The sequence below is a fragment of the Parambassis ranga genome, chromosome 10 (genome assembly GCF_900634625.1).
Source record: "Parambassis ranga chromosome 10, fParRan2.1, whole genome shotgun sequence".
NCBI classification, from domain to species: Eukaryota; Metazoa; Chordata; class Actinopteri; family Ambassidae; genus Parambassis; species Parambassis ranga.
This window is the reverse complement of record NC_041031.1, coordinates 14,786,559-14,801,603: the sequence shown is the minus strand read 5'-3', so window position 1 is coordinate 14,801,603 and position 15,045 is coordinate 14,786,559. Positions and strand designations below refer to the sequence as shown.

Genomic DNA, 15,045 nt, shown 5'->3' with positions numbered 1-15,045 from the left:
TCCAGAACAATCCAGTTCATATCTTGCTCTGTAACAGGTTCTTCAAGTACACAACCACAAAAGATACTATTTAAAACCCACTGAAACATTTTTCCATTTTAATAAACCTGATCAGTGTACAGTTGAAATGCAAAAACCAGCTCCACACACGACTGAAATACATGAATGTACTACATACAGTAAGTATCAAAAAATCAACACCTGAGGGATTTACTGACGTAGCACGTTTAGCAAAAATTACAGAAGCAGCAGTTAAAATAAAAGCCCTCAAACCTCTGGGCCTCCATCATGAACATGTAAACAGACCATTACAAGCTTCAGCACTGCACAAAGATACACGTTATGCACTTTAATAGCATGTTACAGCACCTCAAGTATACGCTTTATGTCGGTATCATGCAGGGAGGAACAGTTATTTCTTTTATTTTCATGTAATGATATGAAATGAAATGCCATACTGCCATTAAATTCACACATACTATCATACTACCCTAATTCAATATTTCATAATAGCAAGTTCACTATTTGGACCTCAGTATTTATAACATCCTGGCAACAGCCAGGTCTCTATGTCCTTTATATCTTTTCAATGTAATTCATACTAATACAGTTCACATGTCCCTGTGTTAACAGTGGCTGAAGCAAAGAGCATGACTCTGTTCCCTTATCAATTTCACATGTCTCTTCATTAGTGTTGCAGAGGTGAACAGAGAGCTCCCTCTAGTGGCCTCTACATATTATACCATAATATCACCAAGGCAAAGTTTGCAGTTACTGCACATGTACTCTCAGAAACAGAAAGGATGGAGGTGAAGTGATGTGGAGAATGAATTAAACTGCATGCTGAGAGGCTTGGTTTAACTGTACAGCAGTGAGCAGAGCCATGATCATCATCCTGCTGCATGCAGAAGGGGGAATCTTACTACAAGCAACTCCACTTATGTTTAAATGCAGCAGATAAAGACACATCTTGTTGAATTAAATTTGAGGGCTTCTTCAATTCTATATAATTTATTATGGAAAAACTCTTTTTTAACTTTTTACAGAAAAATCAGTAGCGTTGGATATGTCTGGCATCTTTTGTGATTCGTTTTAGCAACTGAATTTGACCAGGTACTTTGATTTTATTACAGCTGTTTTCATTTTCAATGGAGCTTAATCAATATAACACAATAATTGATTTACTAAAGATTTACTAAAAAGTATAGTGGAACTGAAATACAGTATAAAGCTTATAATAAGGAACTGAAAAGTACTCCTTAAGTATTTAATAAATTCATTGTTATTTATTATTTAGTTCATTATTTCCTGACATAATTACATGTGTTAAATATAAAAAGACTAATATACAAAATTCAATTAAAATAAAAAAAAAAAGTCAGAAGTCTCACTATTGCTACATCAGCTTTGTACCACATCAGTACGACTGTGTTGACCACAGCAATACAAACCTCAAACAGGTGAATGACAGTAATTAAGTTGGTACATTGATACCTGTCAAAGACTGGGAGAGTTTAAAGCAGGAAAAATGGGCAAACATGTTCCTGATGGTGGTTTCTATTGGGAGGTGTTCCAGCATGCTGTGGCAAGTATCTACTGGTCTGTGTAGTCAACTCCCGTAGAAACATTTTCTTTTGCCATGTGCCAGAGCACCCAGCGGGACAGAGTCTGCTGTGTATGGGGCTGTCAGTGCTAATGTGTGCAATGGTTAGAAACTGAAGGTGTGGCAGCAGGATGGACTGTGGGAAGACGGACCGACCGATGGATGCATTGTAATGCTCTGGACAACGTACTTGTGTGTTTGGCACATTTTGGCAGGCCACATACAGCCCTTTAAGGCATCAGGCCGGTAGTTGTGATGCTGTGGGTGATTGGTATATGACTCTATATCTGATCAGTTGTATGCTGCTTGTATGTGAAAACACTAGGAATGCTAAAATTCATTAGTTCTGTAATCTATTGGTGTAAAATGTTTACAAAGGTTCTGCCTTTATATCCCAATACCAAAACACTATAATGTGACTTCCTGTGAATTATCAGAAAAAAACCTCGCAGACAGCATGTATGTGAAACAGTGCATTTGACAGTGTATACTCTTATGTGAAGAATGAGAATGTTAGTTGTACATCAGTCATTATGAAACGGAGACAGAATGGAGGCCAGGATCTGGGGAAGTGCAGTGAAGTGTCTGTTCATTGCCACCTAGTGTACGGTCCTCTCCTTCTGCCTTTGGTAGTCTGATAAAACACACACACAGAAGGGCATTATTACAGGACAGAGTCCTAATCATTTAATTTGCTACCCATATGTGGGTACTGGAACATCCTGGTATCTGCTCAAATTCCTGAGAGATGGGCTATTTATTTTTCTTTTTCATGCATAACATTCTAACATATACAGGTGTAAAAATCAGATTTTACAACAGATTAGAATCTGCCATTACAGCTACACAGCTTTCTTTGGGATGAAGTGATTTGTATCTTAAACATTCGGGACCATAATACACTCTCTTTTATAAGCCATATTCAAAATGGGAATATATATATATATATATACATATGAATTAACATAAATGTTTATTCTTTATATTGCAATGCCTACATGCCATTGATATTGTTTATTAAATCAAGACTTACTGTAAGGAAAGAAGCGAACCCTCATCAGGATTTCTCGTGCTGTCTTCAGAATTTCAACAGCCTGAGGAGGAAGACAAAACATCCTCTCAGTATGAAAATCAGTATCTAAATTATAAGGACTAAGCGACTGAACACAATCACACATATGTTTCAAAGCTGCACTTCAGAAGTATATTAAAATATACTGACACTAGATGACCAATATTAATACCACACTACATTTAACTTTAGGCAAGAGCTATAAAATAATATTTTGAATAAAGTCTGATGAATCTCAGGTCAGACTTACTCTTGAGTGCTCTATGTCTTGGAAATCAACCTCGTTCACAGAAAGAACCTGATCTCCCTCCTGTAGCCCTGCTCTGTGGGCATCTGAGTCTGGAACCACCTGCCAGCACAAAACACACACAGACACACACGCACACAGAAATGATAAGCTTTAATGTGCACATTTTTTAAACAATGAATTATTTGGCACATACATTACAGAAAACGCATCACTAAACACCAAGCAGTGCTGTATGCAAGCACAAACACACACAAACACACTCACACACTCACCTTGGATATAAAGATTCCTAATTGTGATGCCTTTCCTCCACGGATGTTGAAACCTAGCTGTGCTCCAGGAGGTTTCTTCAACACAATTGTGCGAGGTAAAAACTGGGTGAGCTCATTGTTGTAGTCAGGTTGATGAACACGCTAGGCAAAAATTGAGAAAATTGAGTTTTCTCTTCAGAAAATGGTGATACCTTTGTGAAAAACAAATTACAACTTTTTTGTGAACACTAAAACTGGTAAAAACACAAGCAGAAACACAAGTTGACGTCACCAAACAGAAGTCAGTGACAACTTAACAAGACTAACAGTAGCCATTTATGTCTTAACCCCAAAAGCCAAGGGTCAAAATAAACTTTCACACTAAGGTCCTGTAATGACACCTGGGCCATCTCCATGACCACAGGTAAGAACCCATTCAATGGCAATGAACGAAGATAACTAGTAGACCTCTGTAAGCTTTAAGGTGACTTTTTTAATATTTAACAAAGACATATTTAAGTTTATAACGCAGTGTGACTCGACTGAAATGTGGCATACCTCCTGTGGAGGAATCCATGCTGGTGGGTTCTCATAAGTAGGCAGGAATACCACTGGAAGCTGATAGTCATCATAAGGAATCTTCTGATCCATTGTTACTGACATTACCTACAGAACGAGACGGTTACTGTCAAAACTACTTCCGTGCATTGCTTGTTATAAACAAAGAACAACAACCTTAATGGACTTATATATATCCACATGTATACTTACGCTCGGTTTGAAACATCAAAACATTAGACTGGCTACATGTCAGTGCTCGTTAGCTGCCTTCAAATCTGTGTAATTTACTAACTTCTACTGAAATACATACAATAACGCTGGTAACGTGTAAAATGCGTCTCTGGGTCGATTCAGTTAAGAGAAATAGAATAAATAAATTCCTATTTTGGCTGAAAAAAAAGGTTAAAGCTACACAAACAAGCTGCTAGCTAACGCTACGTCTAGCTTACTAGGTAGCTTCGATAAGAAAACATTGCTCTATCAACCAAAGAGCATCATGAAAATCACTATTATCATTATCCGAACTTTAAATGAAGACACAGCAGAATTACAAGCATTAAACAACACAAATATGCTCACCTAGCAGTTTGAGAGCTGGCCGAATGGACTTCTTTTACTGAGAGATAAATGGAACTACGTGCTTTGCCACCACCTACCGGCACGGAGTAGTAACGACACCACGCAGACCAAACAAGCTGAAAATACCATGCTACATAAATGCATTTTTTTCGCACGAATTAGGTTGGAATAAGGTGCTGATAGTCTTGCAAAAAAAAAAACTTTAAAAATAATGATAATGATAATAATTCTGTGGATGTCGTTTTTCCAGCGATACCACATTAACATTAACAAAAAAACCCTTTTCTACTGATGATTTTTAGGCTACTGCAGTTGAAATGCTGCCATACATTTTACAGTAGGACTACAAGTATTTATGGAACATAATAGTAGCTTATATAATTAAAAGGCAGCTTTCTGTAACAATGTCTACAGCATGTTCTCCTTTGTACTCGCCCAGAGGCAGTAATATAATTCATTTCAGATTTACTGTATTTGAGTGACAAATGATGTATGTTGAAATTTGTTGAAATGTTGAATCTTGACACTGCTACAATCTGAGTGTCCTCAGGTAAAGGATGTGTGTGTGGCAACATGTTCCCACCTGGCTGTGGCTCATATTCATTACTTCATTAAAAAAAACTATAAAAATTGTACATAGACTAGACAAGATTCATCCATGTTTCATATCTGACATTTGTTGATCTAAGTTTTATTGTTGCTGAATATTATGCCATTAAAAACAGTTTACTGTTCAGTTTACTGTTGAGTGCACAGTGAGACAGTTTCAAGTCTCTGCAGGTTTTTCCACCCTTCATTAAATGGAAAGCAATTTGACTGGCAGCTATGAAAAGAGCATACCTGAGAAATAAACAAAAGATTGTACCCTTTAGAAAATGAGCAGTGAAGTTAAACATGCCTCTTGCATTCAATAAAAACAACCAGCATTCAGTGCCGGTCACCTGAAACCCCCCTTTTCTTCTTTTTCTTTCTGGAATAATAAGAATTCCTTTATATCCTCTATATGGCTTTTTTCTTAATAGTAACAGGTGTGTTCAAAATAATGTGCTCTGTTTCAGAGAATTAGGGGGTTTAGGGGAAGTTGTTTATATTTTTATCAATAAGTAGCTATTTAGATACATCACAGAACTAATCAGCTTATGTTCATTTCTTTCTCTTTTTTTTGAACTCATTAGCAACAGGGTAAGTTTCACTTACTGTGTCCTACCCTAATGTGCATTCTTCCCTCCTCTCGGCTGAATAGTTCCGCCCCTTTAGTCCGCCTCATTCATGTCAGTGGGTATTTACATTCCACACACGGCAAAAGTAAAAAGATGTGAGAAAGGAGCAGAGAAAAGAGTGACTGAGTCAAAGAGAGAAGACGAGGTGCTGCGGAGGGTTTATTGATCCATGGTGAGTCAATTTTAACTGATAGATAGATAGATAGATAGATAGATAGATAGATAGATAGATAGATAGATAGATAGATAGATAGATAGATAGATAGATAGATAGATAGATAGATAGATAGATAGATAGATAGATAGATCTTTTTATTGGTAGTCTATTTTATAATGTATATATCTTTTTCTTAACTTATCCCTTGCTGTCTGTATGCCGTTGCAAAAATGCAATTTCCCCATTGTGGGACTAATAAAGGTTTCTTAATCTTAATCTTAATCTTAGATAGATAGATAGATAGATAGATAGATAGATAGATAGATAGATAGATAGATAGATAGATAGATAGATAGATAGATAGATAGATAGATAGATAGATAGATTTTTTTTTTTTTACAGTTTAGTGTTTTTGTTTTGTTTTTTCCTTTTTTGAAGAAAGCAGTGATTTGGTTGAAAGCAGTTAAGCTTTTTAATCCAAGCTACATTAACAAAACAAACATTATAATTCCCTGAGTGAACTAATTGCTGTTAAGTTCTCTAAACCACAAACAGTTTTCATATAATTATATGAAAAATAATTTCATAATTTCAGTTTTTTTGCAGTTGTTGACTGACTTTCCCTTTGTTAAAGTGTAGAAATCTTATACTCCTTTCTTACCAGAAATCTTAAAAAAGAAAGAAGGAAGTGGGAAGCGAGATTATTGCATATCAGTATGAACCTCTGTGCAGAGGACAAGATCATCTGACTGGATAGCTTACCTTCCATCAGATTACATTAGGGAAGTAGAAGCACCCGTTACATTATTGTGCCTAATTACAGTTTACACAGAAGGCCATGTGGATGAACAAATGAGTGTGGTGTTCCTGCCAAACAACACAGGCACCACATGTGGCTGTTTTAACCACAGCACTGATGTGCTTTTATTACCTCCACTTGTTGTTTTAAATGCGGCTCAGAGCAAAATTAAAATTATAATTAAAGCTGCAAGCAGCATTACGGGCCCTCGCGCACCTTGCGATCCGTGGGGTCATCGCAGTCTTCTCTCCTATGCTCGCGTCTCCTATACTCTCCTGTGCTATGCTCTCCTCCTCTCATTTCCACAGATATACAACAAACACATGTTTACAACCAAACTTTCCTGCTACCAGTAGGTGGCGCTATGACCGTATCATCCTATTAGCATATATATCTGTTTAGACTCGGCTCCATGGCAGTACTGTAAGATTTTGTCCACATTGCATAAAGTATATGGGTAGTACTGCATAAAACACAGCGAGTTCCTTTGTAATGGCGAATGGTCAACTTTGAGGCCACTCCCCCGCCACACGGTAATACTTTTGAAAGAGTTTTGGAATGCGTCTATTCCCTATGGTGTCCTGAGTGGACACAGTGAATTTCAGCTCAATTGCATGAAGTATGTGAGGCGTGAAAAGTTTTGAAGCAGGGTCACAAATAGGCAAAAAATGGCAATAAAGGTCAAAATGGTGGACTTCCTGTTGGGTTTGGAGGGGGGGTCCAAGAGAGTTTTTTGTGCGTCTTGGGGTGATACACATGTGTGCTAATTCTCATGATCCTGTGTCAAACTGGCCAGCGGGGCTACGCATTAGGGCAATAAATACAGTGAGTTCCTTTGTGATGGCGAATGGTCAAGTTTGAGGCCACGCCCCCACCACACCGTAAGACTTTTGTAAGAGTTTTTGAATGCGTCTATTCCCTATGGTGTCCTGAGTGGACACAGTGAGTTTTAGCTCATTTGGAGGAAGTATGCGAGGCGTGAAAAGTTTTGTAGGAGGGTCACAAATCGCCAAAAATTAACAGAAATTTCAAAATTGCGGACTTCCTGTTGGGCTTGGAGGGGGGGTCCAAGAGACTTTTTTGTGCATCTTGGGGTGATACACATGTGTACCAATTTTCATGACCCTACTCAAAACAGGCCAGGGGGGCAGGCAGAAAAACCTATGAAAACACAACATTTTGTGTAGCCAGTAGGTGGCGCTCTGTCAAAGCCTCAATATTGTTGTATAGATGTGTTTAGGGTCAGACTCTGATCATACATGTGACATTTCGTACAGATCGGACAGAAAACGAAGAAGTTATAGAGACTTTCTGTGTCCTCAGAAATGGTCAAACTTTGAGGCCACGCCCCGGCCACACCGTAAGACTTTTGTAAGAGTTTTGGAATGCGTCTATTCCCTATGGTGTCCTGAGTGGACACGGCGAATTTCAGCTCAATCCGTTGAAGTATGCGAGGCGTGAAAAGTTTGGCAGCAGGGTCACACATCGCCAAAAATGGCCACAAACCTTCAAATGGCGGACTTCCTGTTGGGTTTGGAGGGGGGGTCCAAGAGACTTTTTTGTGCGTCTTGAGGTGATACATATGTGTGCCAATTTTCATAATCATGTGTCAAACCGGCCAGAGGGGCTACGCGTTGGGGGCGCTATAGAGCCATTTTTATATGTGCATTTCAAAAGTCAGCAAATTTCAAAATTTTTCGGGCGAATGAATTTTTCTACCAAGTTTGGTGAGTTTTTGGGCATGTTAAGGCCTCCAAAAATGCGATCTCGGAGGGGGAAAAAAAAAAAAAAAAAAAAAAAAAAAAAAAAAAAAATAATAATCCTAAGGGTTTCAATAGGGCTCTTGCACCATTCGGTGCTCGGGCCCTAATTAAAATAAACTGGGATGTCTTTGTCAGACAGGGTCATGAAGAGGATACTGTTATCAGGCATTCATCCATGAAGAAGAATTCAATTGTGGTAACAGGGACAGTTTTTTTTGTTTGTTTTACTTTCCCCTGTCACCAGCTAACCGAAAGATGTGTCATGTTGTTACTCATGCTCATGTTTAATACTTCCTGGTATAGACTGAGCTTATGCAGTTAAACAGGTTGCATTTAGTGTCACATCGGTAAACTTTGGGACGTGGTGGGACAAAATGTCCAAACATGTTCTTGTGGTCTTTGTGAATTTATATAGGATGACGTTTTTCTTTGACAGAAGTCATTTTTGTCACAATTGTATAAAAAAAACTTGTGCCTTCATCATAAAAACTGGATGAACAATCAACGTGGGGTGATACATAGCTGGCAAATCTCCAAGTCAAATCAAGTCCAACAAGATACAGTTGGTCGTAAAGAGCACTTTCCCAACACAATTTTATTGCTCAATAGTTTTTTTTGTGGTGGGTGACAAACAATCAGTGCAGATTCCCACATCAATTCTAATACAGGACACCGAAACCTGGCACACCGAAGCACCGACCTGCCCCAGCATGTCTACTATGACCCATTCTCAGGCACCACAGCAGTGTCTCTTATAATCTCAGGGATATTTGAAGGATGTCCTACAGGCTGCTGGTAGTGTGTTTTCTGCAGCTGTCCTCAGTGCATGGCTGTGCCTGCCACTGCAAAGTCCTGCACACTGTGGTTTCCCTCTCAGGCTGGACTTTGCACTACTCAGTACCCCATGGTGCTGGCCATTGTAATTGCGCCCCCCCCCCCCTTCCCTTTAGCACACAGGCTCTATTGAAGAGGTTATTGAGCAGGGATTGCCTTAATGTCCAAAGAAACTCTCCCTCCCTTCACTTTAGCTCTCCCTCTTTTTCCCTTTAATTCTCCAGGTTTTAGGAGAGGTCAGACCACATCTTGTCTGTTTCCAGAGAATCTGCCTTCTTTTCAGTATCAGGTGTCCAGACTGCTCTGTGAGGAGGAAGAGGAGGAAGAGGAGGAGGAGAAGTGATGTCTCGGGATAAAAGCTGTTGCGGAGTTTGCAGCAGGGGTTTGTATAGCTGCCACTGGACGAAGTCAAGTACCAATAATAAAAATGTGAGTATTCCGTTGCTTTTGTGTCAGTGAGCCCTGGTGATTAGGGATTAAAATTCCACTGGATGAAAATGAAAAAGATTAAATGTAGTGAATGACATGTCCACAATCCCACAGGTTAAGAATTTAAACTAATGCTGTTGTTACAGAGATGACATGAGGTGACATTTAAAAAAGCTGAAAATATGTTTCTGTGCCAAAAAAAATAAACCCACAGGCTCTGACAAGCTTGTTGGAGAATTAACTGGAACAGAGGGGGGAGGAGGATGGTGGTTACCCATAATACTCCACAAAATGAGGGAGTAGTGTCAGGTGGAGGGAATGAAGGAACTGTTTGTGTTAAGCTGTCGTGGTACTATGAAAAAATGTTGGATGTCTTTTCAGATCAAATATCCTTTGGAATCCATACACAAACACACACACACAAAGCATACCAATGATCTTATTGTTGTACTCAGATAAAATCTAATCTGAGATAATAATCCACCTGTTCTTTTACATGTCAGCATGCATGCCTGTGGTTCTTAGTGGTCACTGTCTTGACCCTGCTCTCCCTGTGCTGGCTGTACACTTCCCTGGTTATGTTTAATGACCGAGATGATGTGAACTGGTAAGTGGGCCACACACACACACACACACACACACACACACACACACACACGATATAGTGTAGAAAGCTCCTTTCTGTTGTGCTCTTTTCTTCTTTTATGGGTGACCTTTACCCCGTTAACCCTTTGCTATACCCTCTATTGTCCCATCAGCAAATTATTCACAATACTCAAACATTGGGTGAATTGGTTCATGGTGGTGATCATCATTTCTGCAGTGTTATCCAGCTACTGCGTTCTGCTGCTGGTAAGTATATAGTGTTCCAATAGAGCGCTAATTGTGGTGCATCAACATCATTTGGCAGGTTTTAAATCACAGAATGGGATTCTAAGACTTTATTTTCTATAATTACAGATGTTTGCACTGATCCAGGTTGTCTTAGGAGAAAAGCTCGACTTACACTCGCTACATAAGGTACTGTGAACATCGGTCCAACATGCCGAGTTTGTCGACATTACTGAATGACATATTTGCCTCTCTGTCTCTCTCTCTCTAGTTCTTCCTGTTTCTTGGTGTGATATTCGTGGCTTCTGTGGTCATAGGAATCAGTGTCAAGTGGCCACAGGAATGGCCCACTGTTCCTCTTTCCCTCCAGGTACAAAGAGGGTGCAGAAAGTGTTGATGTTTTACATGGCTCTCATCTGAGCACGTCTTGTGTTTCTGACGTCTCCCTTGGCTTCTTGGCAGGCCACGGCTCCCTTCTTGCAGTTCGGGGCTGTTGTTGCATTGACTCTTCTGAGCCCATTTGTCTTCAGGGGCTTCCACGTGGCCACCAAAGGTTTGTGGAGATGTCATTTTAAGGAGAAATTTACAGTGTATGTTTTTTTGTCCTCTGGGAGGAGCCACGGTTGTTTCTGTTAAACAGCCCAAAGGTGCTGAAGTTACTTTTATCATCCTGTGATGGGCTGTAATTAAAACTTATTTGCATTCACTGACTTGTGGAAGCAGAATAACATTGGTGTCATATTGTCAAAGTTATATTACATTGCAGAAAGATGAACTATTGAAGTAATTAGAAGTAATTAGCAGCAAATTAATGTAAACAAACCAGCCACCTTTGAAACCTCACAGAGCTGTATTTCTGTCATCACAGTCTGGTAAAAGTATATTATCACTTCTTCACATGCACTGTGGACAATATTCATTTATTTTTAATGTTTCGAATTGTCATTTAATTGATTTACATCTTACTATTATCTTTGCCATTTCAGGGGACTTTTTAAAATGAGCTAAAGATCATTGTTTCATTCTCTCCAGGATCCAAGTTCCTGATTGCAGTGGTGTTCTTGTTGGTGGCAGCTGCCATCTTCCTGTCTCCCCTGCTCATCCAGTCTCCCTGTTTAATTGACCTGGAAAATTTACCTGAAAAACCAAAGCTCATCGGCCACAGAGGTGCACCAATGGTGAGTGTCCTGTTTCACATGACAACACCCTGAAAATGAACACGGTGCATCTTTCAGTACTGTCAGAGCTTCTATGCTTAAGACGTAGATAGATAGTTAAAATTATTCCAATTAGTATAGGCTACCAAATAAAAATTAAACTGTTTACAAAATGTTATTTTCTGTTTTGTGATAACACTCATTTTTACATATATATTATATATTTTCTCATCACTCTACCTCTGGCTCAGGTGTGAGCACATCATGTGAGGCTGACCACATTTGTCATACTGCTGTGCCCCTGTTAGTTAGCTTTGCTTTTGGCTCACCAATAAGCTCCATTTAACAATGTGTACAGGGTTGTGTGTGTGTGTGTTCACATTAAGCACATGAGTGTCTCTCGCCCATCTGTCCTGTTTGTGTTCAGCTGGCCCCGGAGAACACCATGATGTCGTTCAACAAGAGCATCGAGTGTGGTGTGACAGCCTTCGAGACAGACGTGCAGCTCAGGTACAATCATGTTATTATTAACAATGTTATGATGCATTTATGTGAAAAGTGACTGTGTGACATTGTCTGTCAACTCATACAAAACATACAAAAAATTCTAACATACCTGGTTTAGGGTACTAAATAATATGCTCAAAAGTAATTTTGGATGCAGCCTGTGTGTTTGCCAGCTACATCAATCAAGGCTGAACAGTACAATTATCAACTTTAAATAAACATGTTGTCAGTAACCTGTTCCTCAGGTTCGCAGTCATTTCTGTGGTCAGCATGACAGCATGTCAGTATGACACAAATGCTGCAGTATGAATAACATCATTGTCTTGATTTTTAAGGATGTCATGCAGGGTTGGTGATATGTTTTCCAATTTTCCAATCAGCTACCAATACACCACCAGTAATTTATACCTAATCATTTGATAGTTCAGACTGCCTCAGATGAAGGCCCCTTCCACATGCAGCCTCTAAGGTCAAAAGGTCAGGCTTAATGGAGAACATGGCTTCTAAATGCCAGTTTAATTCCACCTTAAATGTTCATTATTTATTTGAATGTTTAAGAAGGGAGCGCATTGTTTTTCCTGTGGAGGGGGGGAGAGTGTCTGGGCATGACAAGAATTACTTAATGAGTGAAAGCAACCGCAAAAGACTAAACAACTCAAACTGTACAGCAGCAAGAGAGCTTCCACACATGACGTGTGTTTAGGCAATAAAACTGAACCAGAGCAAAAATACATAAGGATTATTTTTGCATATGCTAATATCTTTTTTTCTTGTTTATTGGCTTCAGTAAAGACAGAATCCCCTTCTTGATGCATGACCATGAGTCTGAGTTCCTACTGAGGACGACGGATGCTCAGCAGTTTTTCAATCAAACATTTACCCACAGCAATAACTTGACCTGGGAGGAATTAATGCATCTGAATGCAGGAGAATGGTTTCTAGAGGTAAGGACTTTCACACATACTATGTCACATTTCCATGTAGAGGCTGCAACATGTTTAACAGGAAGTATTATGTGACCTTCCAGAAAGATCCTTACCACACAGTGTCACTGCTCTCGGACGAGGAGAAGACAAACGCCAAGGATCAGACGATACCCTCCTTACATCAGCTGCTCGACCTCGCAAAACAGCACAGCGTCTCAGTGATATTTGACATATATAACACTACAGACAATGATAACAATGACGCAGTGGACATAGTAAAAACCATCAGTGATTCTGGCATTAACCCACGCCTGGTAAGTCTATCTCCGGTCCTTCTGATTTAATTTGTTTGAGATATTTCATGAGGAAGCTTATTTTTTTCTTTTATATTTTTCATAGATTCTTTGGCTCCCCCCACAAGGAAGAGAATATGTAAACATGAAGTTTCCAGGCTTCGTCCAGGTCTACAGTAGCAAATCACAGATGCATGCAAAAAATGGCAGCCATCTGAATGTGAAATACAGCGCCCTGAGTACAAACGAAATCAGGTAGGAACTCAACATACCCATGTGTTGCTGCTGATGCCAGGGGACATCCACAGTAGCAGCTTGTGTGTGACAAGCTGAGACACAGCACTGGCTCGTAAAATTGAGGCGAAGGATTGGCCTCCAGGATAAGATTCAATGAGTGTGTTTAACCGCCCATTTAAAAGACAGAAAGAATGACTCGCAGTGTAGCAACACGTTGTAAGATGTTCCTGAAGTGCTGAATTGAGAGTTAAATGGACCCACTATCCATGAACTGCTGTTGTTTATGAACACACAGTTGACTTTTTAACATGCTGCTACACCCAAAACTGATCTCTGTGCATGCATGCATCTCTTTTTTCCCACGATTTATGCTTCATACACAAACAACAGTAAGACAAAAGCGACTGATGTTCCGTTCATTTTCTTTGACAGAGAGCTTCGACGTGAAAACGTGACCGTGAACCTGTGGGTGGTTAATGAGCGCTGGTTGTTCTCTCTGCTGTGGTGTGCAGGAGCCAGCTCTGTTACCACGAACTCCTGCCACCTCCTGAAAGATGTGGCCCAGCCTGACTGGGTCCTGGTGAGAATCACACTTATCTGCACACACAGATGCTCGCTTTTGGTTGTTTTAATTAATTCAGCATGCACCGTGACTCTGTTTGTGTGGTTCAGGCTCCTCATAAGTACAAAACAATATGGATTCTGGTGGATATCGCATCTGTGGTGACGATGATTGGACTCTACATCCTTGGAAGGTAAGCAGAGAAGAGGTTTTTATGAACAAGACTGACTCAGAGTAAAAAGACTGACTCGTCTAAATAACTGTTTCTTGTTGCCAGGAAATCACGCTGTTTTGGTCAAACAGAAGGTAAGTTTACATTCTAATACTGTAACACTTAGGCTGAAAATGATAATGGATTTTTCAAGCTGTATTGTCATATTACAAATCTGCAACAACAACAAAACTAGATTTGGCCTTTGTGTTCTTTTACATCCTGGCAACCTAAAGATCATTGTTAATAATAGTAGTTAATAATAATTATTTGTGCCTTTTTGTATGACAGAGATTCACAGAAACGGTACGGAAGCCTGGAATGAGAGAGAGCTGTCTCCCTTCTTATCCACTTAGGAGATTTGAGCCCTGACACTCATCCTTTCTGGTTTCTGCACTGCCCAAGCAGTTTTCACCTGAATCAGGGAGAAAGCCAGTTAATGTGAACTTTTGTACTGTTACCATATTACAAAGCCCTGAAAATGAAAAATTGTTGTTTACAGATATCACAGACAGTATGATGCCAGTGGATGCGGGTTTCACTTTTTTTCTAGCCAGTTTACCTTGTAAGAGTGTTTTTTGGTTTGTTTGTTTTTTTTTTAACGTTGAATTGTTCTTCTGTTGCTACTGAAAATATGTCAGTTTTGACACTGATTGTACAAATCTACACTGCTTTAATTTTGGCACTTTCAATTTCATTGTTTTTTTTACCAAGTTAAAAAATAGGCTATATATAGAACTATTTCAACACCCATGTATGTAACCTAAGCACTAAAACTATTTTTACACTGGTCTGTGTCAGTT

The 15,045-nt window shown here is 39.5% G+C and overlaps 2 protein-coding genes across 3 annotated transcripts; one reads left to right on the top strand and one right to left on the bottom strand.

Annotated features, from left to right (window-relative positions):
- Positions 1-228: 228 nt before the first annotated feature.
- On the bottom strand, positions 229-4,375 carry pdzd11 (PDZ domain containing 11). Its single transcript, XM_028416630.1, has 6 exons — positions 4,317-4,375; positions 3,735-3,842; positions 3,198-3,338; positions 2,926-3,024; positions 2,637-2,697; positions 229-2,237 (listed from the first exon to the last, which is right to left on the bottom strand). Exons 2-6 carry the CDS (start codon positions 3,837-3,839, stop codon positions 2,203-2,205), a joined length of 441 nt encoding a protein of 146 aa, XP_028272431.1. The 5' UTR covers positions 3,840-3,842; positions 4,317-4,375; the 3' UTR covers positions 229-2,202.
- Positions 4,376-5,594: 1,219 nt separating this feature from the next.
- Positions 5,595-15,040, top strand: gdpd2 (glycerophosphodiester phosphodiesterase domain containing 2). 2 transcript variants are annotated; one of them, XM_028416761.1, is made up of 17 exons: positions 5,628-5,708; positions 8,391-8,451; positions 9,314-9,518; positions 10,022-10,125; positions 10,277-10,370; positions 10,479-10,538; positions 10,621-10,719; positions 10,812-10,902; positions 11,382-11,527; positions 11,934-12,016; positions 12,801-12,957; positions 13,041-13,253; positions 13,339-13,487; positions 13,902-14,049; positions 14,142-14,224; positions 14,309-14,337; positions 14,534-15,040. In XM_028416761.1, exons 3-17 carry the CDS (start codon positions 9,432-9,434, stop codon positions 14,596-14,598), a joined length of 1,608 nt encoding a protein of 535 aa, XP_028272562.1. In that variant the 5' UTR covers positions 5,628-5,708; positions 8,391-8,451; positions 9,314-9,431; the 3' UTR covers positions 14,599-15,040. The 2 variants fall into 2 exon arrangements, with proteins under 2 accessions (XP_028272561.1, XP_028272562.1); XM_028416760.1 differs by lacking the exon at positions 8,391-8,451 and having other exon boundaries at positions 5,595-5,708.
- Positions 15,041-15,045: the final 5 nt, after the last annotated feature.

Excerpts from the sequence above, each read along its gene's own strand:
- pdzd11 (XM_028416630.1), bottom strand. The coding sequence starts at position 3,839 with ATGTCAGTAACAATGGATCAGAAGATTCCTTATGATGACTATCAGCTT. Across the intron at positions 3,025-3,197 it reads TAGGAATCTTTATATCCAAG|GTGGTTCCAGACTCAGATGC; the intron begins GTGAGTGTGTGA and ends TTGTGCTGGCAG. Across the intron at positions 2,698-2,925 it reads AAGACATAGAGCACTCAAGA|GCTGTTGAAATTCTGAAGAC; the intron begins GTAAGTCTGACC and ends CTTCCTCCTCAG.
- gdpd2 (XM_028416760.1), top strand. The coding sequence starts at position 9,432 with ATGTCTCGGGATAAAAGCTGTTGCGGAGTTTGCAGCAGGGGTTTGTAT. Across the intron at positions 10,903-11,381 it reads CTTCCACGTGGCCACCAAAG|GATCCAAGTTCCTGATTGCA; the intron begins GTTTGTGGAGAT and ends CATTCTCTCCAG. Across the intron at positions 13,488-13,901 it reads CTGAGTACAAACGAAATCAG|AGAGCTTCGACGTGAAAACG; the intron begins GTAGGAACTCAA and ends TTTCTTTGACAG.